The following is a 17221-nucleotide window of genomic DNA, read 5'->3' as shown; positions in this document are numbered from 1 at the left end:
TCCTGTGGTTTGGGGTATTATATTATGCCGTTAGTTTTTTAACCCAAAGAATCATTTGGTACGCTAAATTTCAGATGATAGATATCTATATATAGATATGCACACACACACAATATGAGAAAAAGAGAGCTAAAATATTCATAGCAAAACCACTGACAACTAGTAAGTCTCTCCACTGATTTGAGTAACTTTAGTTTGAGTAATTTAAAACAGTTACTGCCCACAAAGGAGAGATTTGGCTCTTCGTTGCCCACCTTATTATATGGTAGCTTACAATTCAACAGTAACAGAAGAAATATGTTGGAAAATCTCAGTTTGTAAATTATCCCCCCTGCACAGACAGATCCATCCATGTTTTTCAGACATATACCTACAATTACATCAAATCCTTTTTTCCACCTACTTCAGAGTCTCCTCTCTGCCATTGCTCAGAGCTGCATGCTTGAGAGAAAAGGAGGGGAGGGTGGGGAATAAGGAATATAGGACACAAATCTACTGTAGCTACAGCTTTCCTCAGGCAAAGCTTTTTTATGTTAAAACACAGGGTGATGTAATATGTCCCCTTCAATTGGGAGTTGGCTAATAGCTAAAAAGTAATGGGAAACGTATGTAGTCAGTCAACAAAGGAAGTATATTTTCAATCAGTCAACACTGAATAATTCATTGAGGATACATACAGTACTCTGTCCATGTATGTGTGTACACACCATATTTATGGGGAGATGATATCTATGTGATAAACATATCATAAACCTGTGCAATTTTTCATATGCCTGTGATTGTATCACCTGCCCACTGAGCCAGCAACCCAGGAACTTACTCTAACATTCCTGACCTCTCTGCAGCTTCTGTCATCTTTAAAAACAAACTACCATACTGCCTGAGGCCCAGGAGATACAAAAATGAGCCTTGAGACTGTTACCAGCTTTTCTAATCATAAAAATGTCAGAGCTTTATATCTGATGTCTGAAGGTCCTTGAGGGTTAGAAAGTGGATCTTCATACATATATCACTCCTTCCTGTTGTGACCCAGCACTCATGTCTAACTGGGAAGGACCCAAGATATAGACAAGTGACTTTAGGTAATTTTGAGTTATTTTACTTATTTGTTTTAACATTTACCTCCAGTTGAACTTTGTACAATTAGATTCATGGGAAGAAACCATCTGCAAAGTCAGGTGTCTAACAAGAGATTGTTCCAATAACATTTTTTAAGCTCTCTAAACTGTTCCTAGAATATTGTTTTTCTGTAAATTATGGTTCATACAGAATGTATGGTGATATGTTAAAAAGGTTGATATAAAGGTGGGATTTTCATAAATGTCAAACCAGGAGCTCAAGTGTCATTCAAAGTCAATGGAACTTGTGCTCTTAAGTCACTGAGGTACATGTGGAAATCCCACCTTTCATCTACTTAAGTTTGAGATGAGTGAGTAGTTCAACTACCCTCAGGTAAGCCAATAAACTTTTATTTCACACGACCATATAGTCAATGTTGATATAGATATGGAGAGGGAGAGAGAGATGTGTGTATGTATATCTAGAAATAGTTATACAAATATGCACACATACAATGAATAATATAACACCTTGATAATATTTATTATTGCAGTCCTTTAAATTGTATGACTTTGGGGGATATGAAATGAAAATCTAGTTATGTACTTCATACTTTTCTCTTGCTGTTTAAGGCTATCAGCAAGTAAAAACACATTTACCTTACTTTAAAAAAAAATATTTACAGGTCACCTTTAATACTCCATTAGACATGCTTCAAATTCCAATTGAAATTTCATCATTGCTAGATAAAGGACATTGCTTTTTCTCTCTGAAATGATGTGCGCCAACGGCAAAAGCATGAAATTTGTATTCAATACTATCTACATTATAAGTGCATGTCCATCTATCTCAATAACTGACTATCATCATTGTGTGTATATGTCTTACAATGATAATAAGAGTCCAATGCCGCTCAAGATGTCAAGTTCTCAGGGATAGATTTCTAGCTGCAGGCAACTTGAGCAAAGTACTTCACATTGTGAACATTCTCTGGCTAGTCACTGATTGTATTAAGCCTTTTAATGTAACTTTATAGGCACCTTTTGTTTTTCCGCTACAGTTCAGCTTAAATTATTATCATATGTGATCTGAGTTTTAAGCCTATGCTAACTTACAAAAATCATTAAAGAATATTTTAGTGGCATTGCAGGCAACAGGAGATTTATTCAGATTAATGTATGCGTTCGTTCTGTTGTGAACATGTTTTGTTGAAGTTTAAAAACTTAATTAACCAAGGCTTTTATTAAATGAAGAGGGAATCAGATTTTTGGCTTATATTTCACAATCTATTTTAAGTAAAATGTAGCACTGTTCACTAGGAAACATCTGCGGGGAATTCTTTGCTTATACTGGTTCAACTCCATTAACTTGCAAAGAAATGAACTGGAGTAAATAAGAGCAGGAAGTTAGCTAACTAACTCCAAATATTGCCAAATATAGGCTCTGTATACCTCTACCTGAGTGCTCAGCACTTCTGAACATCAGACCCTTACTTATTTGTATAAATGTGGATTTAGGAGCCAAATGTTAGGCTTCCATTAAAACAAAATCTTGGTATAAATATATCTTATTGCTACACAGGTTGTGAGGTATGGTATTTCTATCAGGATCTATCCTAGGGAGAAGGCATCATTTATTTACTCTACCAGTACCAATAATGTAGGGCATAAGCAAGCAGACCCACGCTCTTGGTGGTGCATGTGAACAGAAGTCAGATTTTTTTTTTTAAATTGACAAGCAGTTTTTAAATAGTGATTTTCAGTTTTTTTGCTGAGGTACTTAACCGCTCTATGGTTAGTGGAATCTAATTAAATGTAAAGTTGTGATGCAGGTGAGAGGGGTTTTCTGATGTTGTAAACCTTTCATAGTTTATAAACAAGAAGACCACAACTCAGCGCTGAATGGCAAATTTGTCTCTAAGGTATGAATTAAATATATTTTTGTCACCAAGCAGAAAGACATTGAAATAATTTGTATGCAAAGACCATATTAGATGTGTCTAATTCTGATATATTAACAGTAGAAAGGAAATAGAACCTGTATCTATCAAGCATTAAACAGAAGCAAGGAACAGCCACTACTGGGTAGTAGACAGATTGAAGTGGAGTATCTTCTGGATCCATAAAAGTGAAGAGGTTTTAAAATACAGAAATAAAAAAGTATAAAGTTAATAAGCTGAACAAAATGCTTTTGGTGTCAAAGTTGTTAATTAGCCTTGTTTCTCCACCCAACCTCAAATTCCTAAAGCATGATCTCATACGGTTGTTTGTTATCCATAACTAAAAGGCTTTGGAGACTAAAACTTTCTAATTTTAGATGGAAGTCCAAATAAAATTTGCTCAGTATTCTGTATTTTATGCTTTCTATTGCTGAAATAGATGTGCAGTAAATGAGATGCACCAAGCAAGAGTCTACAATCAGCAATTAGAGTTTCATAGAATCATAGAATATCAGGGTTGGAAGGGACCTCAGGATGTCATCTAGTCCAACCCTCTGCTCAAACAGGACCAATCCCCAACAAAATTAATCATAATTTCATAATCATACTTAGCATCTACATAGCACGGTACATCTTTAGAACACTTTACAGATATTATCTAATTGATTATTTTAGAAGTAATTTTTATTATTCTTGACTTGTCCTAGATCAGAGGAGGAAAGCTCATGATTACCTACACGAGAAAGAATGATGCTGGCAAGTACGTCTGTGTCGGAACAAATATGGTGGGAGAACGAGAGAGTGAAGTGGCAGAGCTCACCGTTTTAGGTAAGAGAGACTCCATTGTGTGACACTTCATTAGTGAAAATGCCAGTATTTAATACAGCTTCAATTTTTGGTATGGGGAGAAGCAGTTTTATAGCAAGGGCTTTTTTTTTTTTTTGTTATCATCCAGCTCTTTTGCTATGTTAACATTGGGCGTGTTTTTGTGACAATCATGGATATCCGCCTCATGGCATATTCCAGAAAATAAATGATCAATATCGGTTCTTCAGCACATAATGGAATATCGTTGAAATAAAGAGGTTTGTTACTCCAGAACAGGATGAAAATCGAAGGGAAAGAGGAAATAATGAACACAAGTCAGCGAACTATGCTGATTTGTGAACACAAAATATAGGGTTTTTTTCACTTATGCAGTCAGCTCTGACTTAGTTTTCACACTGCAGATAATTCCAGTTTGCACTGACCATAACAGTATTTATAAATAATATCAAAACAAGAATTAACTTCAATTAACTTCAATAACAAGCATATGTATCATTTTCCTCTTCCACGAGGAAACTAATATAATCTTGGAAACTTTACTGAATCATTTATGTAATGAAATCTTAAAATATGGATAGATCTGTTATCTGCATACATATACGTTGACCTAGTAAAACAGGAGGTGGGCTACCACTTTGAGACTTGCTGAGTGGCATAAATTTGCTACCACACAACTAGCTCAAATAATCCTAGAGACATTACACCATGTCTAATCAGTCATTAAAGGAGATTTTCAGTCAAATCAAACTACCTTGATTGAAAAACCACACCTTTTTTGTCTTCGTAGACAAGACCCTATGATGTCTGCAGTGCAGCCTCAGAATATCTTTGGCATTTCATGGCTGCTTCAGGATCTTCAGTGCAATCCTGATTCTGGACTCTCAGTGTGAAATGTTGCTTCAGAGCAGTATAAGGCTTGGAAACAGCTTAACCCTGTTTATCCTGGGAACAAACACTTTATGACTGCTGGGTTTACACCCATGAGCTTGGAAACTTCACAGCAACATTGAAGTTTGAAAATAGCTGGATTCAGGTCAAGTTCCTCAGTGCTGGCCCTGTCTCTAGCAGTGGTATTTTATTCTGTTTGAGGCACTTCCTCCTCAGTGTTCAGTGGTTTGTTTTGTTTTCAGTCCAATTCAGATGCTGGACATCTTGAAATCCTGTTCAGTGTTTATGAGTGGTGGGGAGTTCCTTAATAAGTTGACAGTGTTTAGCATCTGAAACTATGTTGGCATCTTCTCAGCAATCGGCAAGACATTGTGGTGATTTTTTGGGGAAGCTCAGGATATTTTCCTGTATATTGCTGTGATATTTTCTATTTCAGATGCCTTGGAAACACTTGGTTTAGAGGTAAATTTAAGTCAAGTCAACTGTTAGGACTTCCATCTTTGTGAAGTCTGGAAATTACAAGCAACTTTGTTTGCATGAGTATGGTTCTTATATTAAGTGCCCATGCAGCTGCATTGGTTAATTACCCACACCAGTATCTTTTTACCATTATCCCAGGAATGGTAGTATTGATGAGTTATAGTTGCCTTATTGGAAAGTATTAGTTTGATTCTCCTTTCTGAAGACTTATAGGAAGAAGGAATCTTCAAGGGTTTTCATTTTGTTTTTTGTTTCTCTTTAATTCAAAATTTATCTCTGATTTTTGTCCTGGGGAACAAAAAAGATTCCCTTCTGGAGAGGAAGAATGGTGTATTGGTAGGGCACTAGCCTAGGACTCGAGAGAACAGGTTCATTTTCCTATAGATAGATAGGTAAGTATTCTCAACTGGAGAGATGACGTTTTTTACATTTATCCAGCCAAACTTCTCCTTTCCTTCTTATACATCCTGAAGTTATTTTTACTGAGCGTCTGTTATGAAAACGCCCTAATACCTATCTGAAGTAGGCAGAAACTCTTGGACTATTAATATATCATTTTCATCCTTAACCTTCCTATAGGATCTAAAGAACTGCATGACTGCCATGTTCACTGGTATTGCCTAGCAGTCCGGCATGTCACTGTTACTAGGTCAGAATAATTTTTCTTTTGCATAGTTTTGCCAAACATCATTATTAGACTCTTTTCCTTCAATAAATCTAGGCTCGCCATTTCCAGAATTTCATGTACTGGCTTCAGAGTGCTCAACAGGCTTCCCTGCAACCTTTTTGCACCTACATGCCTTGAGGGCTTTGGGGATTTTTATTACTTTCTAAATAACTGTGCAAGTAAACGTGTTTTGCTTCTGTTGCACCAATACTTTTTTTTATGCCAGTTAGCTGCGTTAAACCTGTTTGTGATGGTAGCTCCTTTGTAACATCCTCTGCCTATTGTTTGGGCTCTTGTAGAGGCAATCATGATAACTTTTACATTCCAGGAGTGAGGTTCTGTTATAATTTCTACTGTACGTTATAGAGAAAATATATTTACCTGTAAAGGGTATGTTGTTATAAGTTCACTCTCCTCTATCCACCTTATCCACAGAGTGGAAAGTGCATGTTTCAAATATATGAATAAAACCTTTTCAGCAACTTATATTTAGAGCTCAGCGAGGTGTTCTCTTCCACTTCATGTGTGTTGAGGTTAGCTGTGAAAAAATTCAAAACCTATAAACGTTCCTGCCTGATACGTAATATGAGCATGGACCTGTGATAACAGTGACTTCTGTGAACAAAAATTATACAGAAGTAATTTTCTTTTTTCTTTGTGCTGGTGAGAAAGAAAATGATCACTTTTCTCTTTGCTGCACTTGAAGTGATTCTATCAAACACAAACTGTTACTGTTGACAAGGTACAGTCATACCGACGATTCGGTGGTGGCTTTAACTAGCCTCAGAATATGTTCAGTACTTCCCCATTGCATCAGGGTCTCTGCGGAGGCAATACTTAATGTGTGCTTTCTGTCAAAGGTACAATAAAATAGTGATGCCCGTTGTCAGCTTTGGTGCCTTGCAGCAGATCTGTTTCTGTTGCTGAAGAGAAACTGAGGCCACTTAGGGCTAGTCTACACTACTGCGCTACATTGGTGCAGCAGCACTCATGCAGCTGCACCGCTGTACTGCGCCTGGTGAAGACACACTATACCGATGGGAAAGAGCTCTCCTGTAGACATAATTACTCCACCTCAACAAGAGGCAGAAGCTATGTCGGTGGGAGAGCATCTCCCACCCACAGCGCGTGGGTGTGGACACCGCTTTAAGTCAATGTAACTTATGTCCCTGGGGGGGGGTGTTTCACACCCCTGAGCGACATAACGTACATCAAGTTAAGCAGTAGTGTAGACAAGCCCAGAGTCAGGTCTGATGTAATTTGCATATCTACATTGTGTACCTGATTTTTGTTGTTCTTACAACAAAATTTACCTGGCTGCACACAAGTAACTCTGGAATCCCCACATCAGCCACCCTGAGGCACTGCAGGTGTTGCGGTGCTGTGCCTTTAGCTGTAATCCAGTGTTTCTTTCCTTTCCTTTAGAAAGACCATCTTTTGTGAAGAGACCCAGTAATTTGGCTGTAACTGTGGAAGACAGTGCAGAGTTTAAATGTGAGGCTCGGGGCGACCCTGTACCTACAGTAAGATGGCGAAAAGATGATGGGGAATTACCAAAAGCAAGGTGTAGTATGTTAAGTTACCTTTTGGATAAGATCAAGTGCGGGTATCAATTTGATATCTAAGAGGGGATAATTCCTGTGCTTGTATGGATGGGCTTGGTGATCTAATAGGACTCTTCTATTTCTGAATCCCGTGGTCCTCTGCTTACAGATATAATTCACTTGTGTTGAAAACTTAGAAACAGCTTGAACTAAAATCTTTCCAACGTACTACAAAAATAGCAAAAGTATCAAATTCAAACAACAATGTATGGCATGAATGAATTCTGTACTTGAAGTACCTACTGTAATTATCAAAACTACTGTAAAATGTCAAATAGATAATATAATTAGGCTACAGCACCAAGAAGTGGACAGTGGAATTGCAATTGATGCAAGATGCAGCCTGCTAATGTATAGTGCTGCTCTTAGGAGACCTGCTTTTTTTGTTATCAAGTCTCCAATTCACATCTCTTCCGCCATTGGCCTAACAGAGTGGAAAGTAAAATAGCCTTGTAAAAAGGAAACACATTTTATGAAGTTTTTTTTTTTTTTCATTTTTGCTTAAATTCCTAATCATCAGTTTTTAAAGTATTGGTGGTTTTTTTCCCTCGAAGAGGACATACTGTAACATTTGGGTCCCTTCATCTTCTACAGCCACATCTTGTTTCCTGTTAATCCAGTTTATAATTTATCTAAAAACTACTGCATATAGGGTAAAAGAGCTGCTTTGTAGGACTAGAAACACACTGGCTACATTATGCAAAGATGAGTAAAAGGCGATGAAATTGGAGAGAATATTATAAGGCTATGTTATTTCCTTATAAAACGATTGAATGAGTTATGTTTTAGCTTGACTTTAAGATGGTCTTTGGTTACGTTCATAAGAACAATGCTGCTTTTTTAATCTTTTAAAACCTTATAGCTCCTGATTTTTACATCTTCCCAAATGCAAATGAAGAAAAATATATGGATTTTTTTTTCTTTTAGAAATATCATTAAATATGTTTACTAAATGTATTGTAATTAAAAGTCTTTAGGCCAAAGTCTAATGTCACTTACACCAGATTTACCATTTACGATTATTTTATTAGTGATGATCTTGATTTTCACATTGTAAGTGAGATCAGATTAAGATCTCAAATATGTTTGTTTTGAAAAAAAATGTCCATAGTTCGAAGGCAATACACATGTTTCATGTATGGCTTAAATATGCTCATATCTCAGAGAAACATGAATTTGAAGGCAAAAACTTCTTATGCTTACTCTTTATACACTAAAGAAACTGGCAATATTATTTTCTATTTATACTGTCACGCTCATTTGCTGTTATATGTATTTAAGATATGAAATCCGTGATGATCACACTTTGAAAATCCGGAAAGTTTTGGCAGGAGACATGGGGTCTTATATTTGTGTTGCTGAAAATATGGTTGGAAAAGCTGAAGCATCAGCAACTCTAACAGTTCAAGGTAAGCTGTTTCTTTATATAATACTTAACCCCAGAAAAAGGAAAGAAATTTCATTTTCTATACAGTAACTTTAATAGAACCATAATTAATATTTAATGTGATAGGCTATGTTATAAAAAATACAGAAAAATCATTTTGGTTTGATTATTTGAGCCCTGTTAAACTACTGAAGCATTTCAATTATTTTTTTTCATAAGTGTGAAAAGAATTAATGTTCAGTGCTGGGAGGGAAGGGAATGTATTTTGAACTTCCATAGGAGAACTTTTTTATCCTTTCTGTGATTGGTATCATCTCAAATTGTTTTAACTGGATAAAAATATTGTGACTTCAAGTATCTGTTGGATTTTTTTATTTAAAGTAGTAAAGTTGACATTTTTTAGATTCCAGAATGTAAGATATTTCATCCACATCTTATGTGGCATCTCTGTTAGTGGAAGTTTGCAACCATGGTAGTCCATTCTGTATGATCCTCTGCTGATCTCCTTTTGATCCACCCAGTATACCACATCATTCATCCAAGATCTTTTTCTGCCTTGTGTTCTTCTGCTATCAGTTTTCCCTTCCAGTACCTGCAAACACGTCATGCCACTGACCCTTTTAAAATGTGCCCTGAAAATTGAATCATTCTTTTAATAAGATCTCTAATAGCATTTGCTAAATTACGATAATCACCAGTCTCATCAGATGTTTATTCTTCCAGATGTCTCTTTTGGTGTCTTTCTAGTCTGGTGTGACTTCAGAATCTGATCTTCTGTAACGATGCTTCCAAAGTAGCAATGATTTCTTAGTTGTTGTGTGGCTGTGTCATTCACTGGACTCTTACATGTTTTCCCAGGATCTTTGTCTAGTGCCATAGTTTTTGTCTTATCCATGTTCCACTTTAGACCATATTCTTTGCCATATTCATATACAGTCTCTACTAACTTCATGAGATCTTCCAAATCAGCCATCAGCACTGTCATCTGCATAGAAGAAATTATTCACCAATTTTTCCACTCATCTTAATACCTTCTTCTGTTGCCTGTATTAATTTAATTAAGCACTCGCTATAAATGTTGAATAAAGTTGATCACCTTGTCTCAGTTTTCTCTCTTGATCTCTATTAGATTTTTATTTTCATCTCCCATTATAATTACCTTCTGATTTCAGCATAATTGTTTTATTACTCAGAGTTTGTATCCATCAGTCCACACAGATCTTAATACATTGAGTAATTTGTATTAGTTTTACATTTACATTGAGTAAATTGTAAATAGAGGTAGATTATGTCAAGTGCTTTTTGGAAGTCAGTGAAACACAAGTATGCTGTTTTCCCCATTTCAATTGATCTTTCCAGTATGAGCTTCAAGTTCATAATGGCGTTGATCGTGCCCTTTCCACAGTTGAACCTGTATTGTTGTTTGCTTATTTCCTTATCAATTTTTCCTTTAATTTGGTATTGAGCAACTCACAAACGTATCTTAGAGGCATGCAATACTAGGTCAATTGTTCTATAGTTTTTACAATCCATAGTGGTGTTCTTTTTAAGGATTTGGATACCCAGTTAGGTTGTAAAATTTTCTGGCAATTCTCAAACTTATTCTTCATTACATCTGACAGAGCTTTGAAGCCTTCATTCCCCTATGCTTTTTAACAGTTCAGCTAGTATTCTGTCACAACCTAGTGCTTTTCCTTTCGGAAGTCTTTTTATTGCTACTGTGATTCTTTCATCCATTATTGACGGTCTTAATTCATCAATCCCTTTTTTAGGTTTTTGAGGGTTATCATCACCATATAGTTCTATGATGTATTCTCGCCATCTCTCTTTCTTATCTTTAGAGTCTATCAGAGAGTGTCCATTTTTTTCCTTAAGGGTCATATTGATCTCCTTTCTTCTGTAGCTAAAGGCTATTATCTTTTGATACATCTCACTTTGGTCTCTTTATCCTGTTGTTCAATTTCTTGCATTTCTATAAATGCATTTCTTGCATTTGTATAATTTTGATTTTGTCTTTGGTATTCCTCTCTTTCTGCTGTTGATCTTTGTGCTTTTACTTCCCTCCTTTTGTCTATCTGACCAATGATTTCATCTGTTCCCCATGGATTTTTCTTAGCTAGAAACTTTTTCCCTACATGTTTATCTGCAGCTTCTTTGATAGCATGTTTCAGCTGTTCCCAAGTCGCTTAGTAGTCACTTTTTCTTGGTAGTGACTTTGTATCACATGATTTGTCAGAGGTTCAAGGTTCCATCCTTGAGAGCTTTTGGCTTTCTGTAACTTTTTCAGTTTGATATTCAGATTTATCAATACCAATCCATGATCTGATCCAGAATCGATACTTGGCATAACCTTAACCTTCTTAACACTGTTTTGTATACCTACAGTTGAAAGTGATAAAATCAATTTGTTTTTTATACATCCTGTCTGGTGATTCCCATGTATGGTGAGATTAGTTACAGTGAACTGTGTTTTTCAGCTAGTGAACCACAGATGTGTGTGTACAGTATATGCATACATACATTTAATACACTAAACCAGATCAATACAATTTCCGTGTCTTTTTCATGTTAATAATCTATTAAAGCATACTGGAGCACTACTGTTCCTTTGAATGATAAAAATCAAGGGGAACTGAAGGAATTACTATGTGTAAAAAAAAAAAACTTCATTGCCTTTTTATACATAGTCCAGATGTTCACCATTGAGATAATCCCTCTCTTCCTTTCTCAGCTAGCAGACAGCCAATGATGCTTTTTTCCACATCCAAACTAGTGGGTATGATGTCCCTTCTGTCCTTTTCTCTGTTCAGCAGGAGGGAGTTCTGGGGAAATATGGGCTTAAAATATTTTAATCAGTAACAAACTCTTATTTTGACACATTTACCATAGCAATGAAGTTGTTGCTCATAAAGTGCTTAGCTTGTTCCAGTAGCTGACTCTAGAAATCTTTGGTGCTATCATCTTTTCTCAACACTGAGCCATCTGTGGCCCTTAAGCAGAATGCTGGCCTTACCATGAGGCGAACTGGGGTGGCCGCCTCAGGTGCCAGACTGGGTGGTGTGCCACTAGGACCCAGAGTGTAGAAAATTGTGTCTGCCGCTGGTGCATATGTATTCTCTCTGCTCTAGATGCACAGAGATGGTGGAGCGCTGTACTGGAGGAAGAAGGGCACAAGAAACATAACAGGCAGGCAGGAGAAAAGGTGAGAAGGAATAACAGAAAGCAGCAGGAGCTGCAGGGAGAGAGAGGAGGAGGAGCCTCTTATGTACCTCTCTAGCATCCCCAGGAGCCTTGCCTGATTAACACCAGCTTCTCAGGGAGCTTCCCGTTTCCTGCTTGCTTCCCTGAATGCACTTGAGGAGAACAGGCAGTCAACTGAAGTAGTAGAAGCCAGTTAGGCCCTTAATACGCTGCTATCTTCCCTCACTCAGGCCCTGCTACCAGCCTGCTTATTTGTCCCCTTCAGATGATTGTTGAGAGCCACTATAGCTGACACAGAACAGCAGTCATGAGTGAAAGAAGAAAACGCCCCTCTGGGCAACATTCAGAAAAAGAAAGAAAGCAAAGAAAGCTTTTCTATCTAAGCAGGAAGGAGCTCTCCTGAGATACATAGACACAAATGTTCACAGTAAGCCTTCCAGCCCCAGTGGGGATGTGAGTGGTGAGGAGATGCCTGATCTTCCAGTTAGTCAGAGTGCAGGTGACGTGGCAGCTACTACAGCATCTATGGATGTAACCATGCACATCTCAAATGGATGTAACCATGCACATTCCTGAAAAAAAGTGTAGATCAGAGAAGAGTATGGTGGAGGTGCAAGAAACAGCTGCTGCTGAGTTTAGTTCCTTAAGTCTAGATGATCCAGGACTGGGAACCCACTTGAGCAGTAGCCTGAGGGACTTCCTTGTACTGCATGGGCCACAGCAAGTGGAAAACTTCATGTTCCCCAAAGACAATGAAAACAGAAGTTTCCATCCAACACATTACTGGCATGAAATCCCCAATGGTGACAAAGTGGAGAGGCCATGGCTTATATACTCAAAAATGCAGAATGCTGCATACTGGTTTTGTTGCAAACTCTTCCAGTCTAATGTTCCAGCCACATTGGGTTCTACAGGAACAAAGGACTAGAAGAATCTGGCTAGAAAACTGGCATGCCATGAGAAGGCAGCAGTCACCAGAGAGCATTCCATAGGTGGAAAGAGCTTGAGATGAGACTAAGTTTAAAGGCCACCATAGATGATCAGCATCAAGAGAAGATTTCATCAGAGTCTCTTTACTGGCAAAATGTTCTGAAGAGTCTCATTGCCATTGTGAGAAACCTAGCACTGCATGGCACTTCAGATCAGCTGTATGTGCCAAACAATGGAAACTTCCTTAAAATTGTGGAGCTGATGGCTGAGTTTGATGCTGTACTCCAGGAGCATCTAAGAAGAGTTGCCACTCAAGAAATGTACACACACCACTACCTTGGAAAAACAATTCAAAATGAGATCATACAGTTACTGGTAACAAAAATCAAACAGAAGATTGTGGCAGATCTGAAGTCAGCAAGATATTACTCTGTTATTCTGGACTGCACACCTGACATCAGCCATACAGAACAAATTACTTTAATGGTGCGTTTTGTAACAACAACAGAACCTAGTGAAAATGTCCCTGCAATGGTGACTGTCAGAGAGCATTTTCTAGAATTTATTGACATTGATGATACTATAGGAGCTGGTATGACAAATGTGCTCTTAAAAAGCTGGAAGGTACGAGAATTGCGATAGCTGACATGAGAGGTCAGGGCTACAATAATGGTGCCAACATGAGAGGAAAGAACAGAGAAGTGCAGACATGGATCCGAGAGTTAAACCCTCAAGCTTTTTTTTGTCCCATGCAGTTCTCATTCATTGAACTTGGTGGTCAGTGATGCAACATCAGCTTCTAGTGAGGCTGCTGAATTTTTTTAATGTAATTCAAAGCATCTATGTAGTTTTCTCTGCATCAACTCATCAATGGCAAATTTTGAAGCAACATCTGGGAAATCCTCTGACACTGAAACCACTGAGTGCCACATGATGGGAAAGTCAAGTGGAGGCAATAAAGCCTATCAGACACCAAATTGGGAATATAGATGATGCCATAGTTGCCATTATGGAGGATAATGCTATGACAGGAACTGTTTGTGGGAGAACAGTGGCAGAGGGAAATTGAATCACCAGAAACATACATGACTTCAAATTTCTGTGTGGCTTAGTGTTGTGGCATGACATACTGTTCGAAATAAATGTTGTAAGCAAGATACTCCAAGGTGTTAACCATGATATGTCTCGAGCAATGGAACAACTGGACAAAGCAAAGTCAGACCTATGGTCTTACCGGTCAGATGAGGGATTTCAAAATGTTCTGAAGAGTGCACAGAAGTTGGCAGAGGAACTTCACACTGAAGCTATTTTCCCACCCATTCAAGAATACAAGAGTCACTGAAGAAGAAGACATTTTGATTACGAGGCACGGGATAATCCCATAAGAGACCCCAAACAACAATTGAAAGTTGAATTCTTTAACCAGGTGCTAGATTGTGCAATAAAAGTCAGTTGAAGAACGTTTCATGCAGCTCAAGGAACACAGCAGTATATTTGGGATTTTGTATGGTATTCCAAAACTCTTCACTATACACCAGCAATGCAGAGCACTAGAGACAGTGTTGACACATGATTACATGCAATATTGATGCGAGTGATTTAGGTGATGAACTGAAAGACCTTTCAAGATACATTTCAGCAGGAACAACTCCAACGGCTGTTCTGGAATATTTGTGCACAAATAAGATGACTACTCTCTTTCCAAGTGCTTTTGTTGCTCTGTGCATACTTCTAACACTTCCTGTAACAGTTGCCAGTGGAGAACACTGCTTCTCCAAGCTGAAGTTAATAAAAACACATCTATGCTCCACAATGACACAGGAGAGGCTGGTCGGCCTTGCAAGCATCTCAATAGAGCGTGAGCTGGCCCAGACTGTGGACCTTCAGGAAGCAGTTCAAATCTTTGCAACCAAGAAGGCACGGAAAGCACCACTTTGATTATTCAAACAGATAAAAATGCCAGTGTTTACTATGCAGACAAGAAAAGTTACATTTGTTGTTCAGGCGTTTGAAAGTTAAGTGTTACTTAACATTTTTGAACAAGGCATTTTAAGTTTCAGAGTAGCAGCCGTGTTAGTCTGTATCCACAAAAAGAAAAGGAGTACTTGTGGCACCTTAGCGACTAACCAATTTATTTGAGCATAAGCTTTCGTGAGCTACAGCTCACTGCTGTAGCTCACGAAAGTTTATGCTCAAATAAATTGGTTAGTCTCTAAGGTGCCACAAGTACTCCATTTCTTTTTGCATTTTAATTTGTTAGTTCTCCTTTATTGGGGTAGGTAGCAGACCAATACCATGAGAGGAGTAGAACAGGAAGAAGGCAGAATTGAGACCTTTCAAAGTTTTGACCCACGCGAGGGGGCATGGGGGCGTCATTTGAGCTCCCCGCCTCAGGTGCCAAAATGTTGTGGGCCGGCCCTGCTGGAAAGGGATACTTCTGCTGTGAAGTTCTCATACGAATCCCCCAGGCTTTTTGGAGGTGTTTTATCCTTCTGTACATCTTGGTACTAAGACAAGAAAATGAGATAAGGAACTTGATGTCCACAAAATCATTCACTCCTGTGTTCATTTTCTTTAATTAAGGACTCTCAAATTAAAAACAAAAACAAACAAAATAGTGAAAGAATAACGATTCAAATTATTTTCAAGACAATTTGTTAGATTTGATCCTAAGATCAACTGTTAGTCTTGAAACCAATGTTGCTACTATTAAAGCAGCTAATTTTGTGACTACAATTTCTGCTGCTACACTTTCGGAAATAATTTGTGGCCCCTGTTTTGCAAACACTTACGCAGGTGAATAAATGTACACATGTTGAGTATTCCTATTTTTTTCAGGGGCTTACTAATATGTAGAATTACTTAGTTGCATAAATGTTTACAAGATCAAAGGGGGATGGGTGTGGGGCTGTATTTCCAGAATACCATAATGCTTGTTTGGAATAGGCCCATAACCTAGGCCCTGATATGGCAAAGTTCTTAAGCATATGCATAGGTCCATCTATATTCAGTAAAGCACTTAAAAACATGCTTCAGTCACATTTACTTCATGGGATTTAAGCACATACTTCAAGTGAATTGTGTTTAATTGCTTCTCTTAATCAGTACAGCAAGAGTAAGAAAATTGAAATAAGTATAACAGAATGACCCTTTGTATTGGCATATTCACAACCAGTAGAGCCAGTGGAAGTGACACTGAAACAAAGTAAGTGGAGACCTACATAAGAGGGTGTGACTGCACAGGCTTCTGCCTTCTTACTACCTGGATGTCCCAACTAGGGATGGGTGTGACTACCTTTTAGATGCTTTTTTTATTCCACACACATACATCCAAGATCAAATCTGATTAGGTTTTGACCCCCTGCCTGTGCTTGGTGTTCCAGGGGACCATATCTGGCATTCTGGGAGGCCATAATTACATTTTCAACAGTTACCCAAACCATTTCCATCAGTTCCTTTAATCATCACTTTGATTCATCAATACAGCTGTTGGAAAAAGACTCTCAAATTCTGTTATTTGTTCATTTGTGGTTTACTGGGTTATCACAAGACACATAGCTGAATTATCACAAGATACATATTACTAGATTTCATAACCTTAGGTCAAGCATATATCATTCATGCTATCTTATGGTAATTGCATTCTTTACTATACTTTTACTTTTTTATAGCCAGCCTGTTTTCAATACTGGTATATATACGTACACTGTGGTTTCCGTACTTGCATTATAACTTTCATTATTATTTCTACAAGCATGCTTATCAGATAGATTTTTTTTAACCCAAAACTAGAGATCCTTCAAGATCAGGTCAGGGGTCAATGGTCAACACTCCACATGTAATTTCCATAATACATTGCACATCATTAATGTGACACTGGCTTTCAGTAGAGACTTTACATGGCCCCTTTTGGTGAATTAAGGAGATCCCTGTACCCCTGGGAACCCTTGTACCTCTGCAGTTGGCATCAAGAGGTCTTTGGATTACAGTCTCATATATCCAAAACAAGGATCCTTTGCATACTCATGTGTATCAGGTTTCTTTTGTCTCAGATGCACCCCAGAATCCTGTGCGCTCATCACAGAGCATCAGCTTTGAAGAACAAGTGCAAAGGATTCTAGAATACTAGTAAAGGTACTCAGTGTTGATGACTGGGCAGGAACAGCGATACTATTCTGGAGGAGTATGTGACTCTAGCAGCTCTGTAAGGTTGGTTAGATCAGGGATCCATTGTGTTT

General features: G+C 37.9%; 1 protein-coding gene across 1 annotated transcript in view; it reads left to right on the top strand.

Moving 5' to 3' along the window:
* Positions 1-17221, top strand: part of ROBO1 (roundabout guidance receptor 1) — an 868975-nt gene that overhangs the window by 753400 nt on the left and 98354 nt on the right. Inside the window, exons 5-7 of the mRNA XM_077815450.1 lie at positions 3706-3826; positions 7287-7425; positions 8747-8874. Of these exons, the coding sequence (XP_077671576.1) occupies positions 3706-3826; positions 7287-7425; positions 8747-8874 (388 nt within the window). The remainder of the gene's footprint in view (positions 1-3705; positions 3827-7286; positions 7426-8746; positions 8875-17221) is intronic.

Source organism: Eretmochelys imbricata, chromosome 1 (assembly GCF_965152235.1).
Source record: "Eretmochelys imbricata isolate rEreImb1 chromosome 1, rEreImb1.hap1, whole genome shotgun sequence".
NCBI classification, from domain to species: domain Eukaryota; kingdom Metazoa; phylum Chordata; order Testudines; family Cheloniidae; genus Eretmochelys; species Eretmochelys imbricata.
Note: the sequence above shows the minus strand (reverse complement) of the source record. Positions and strands in the feature narration are given on the sequence as shown.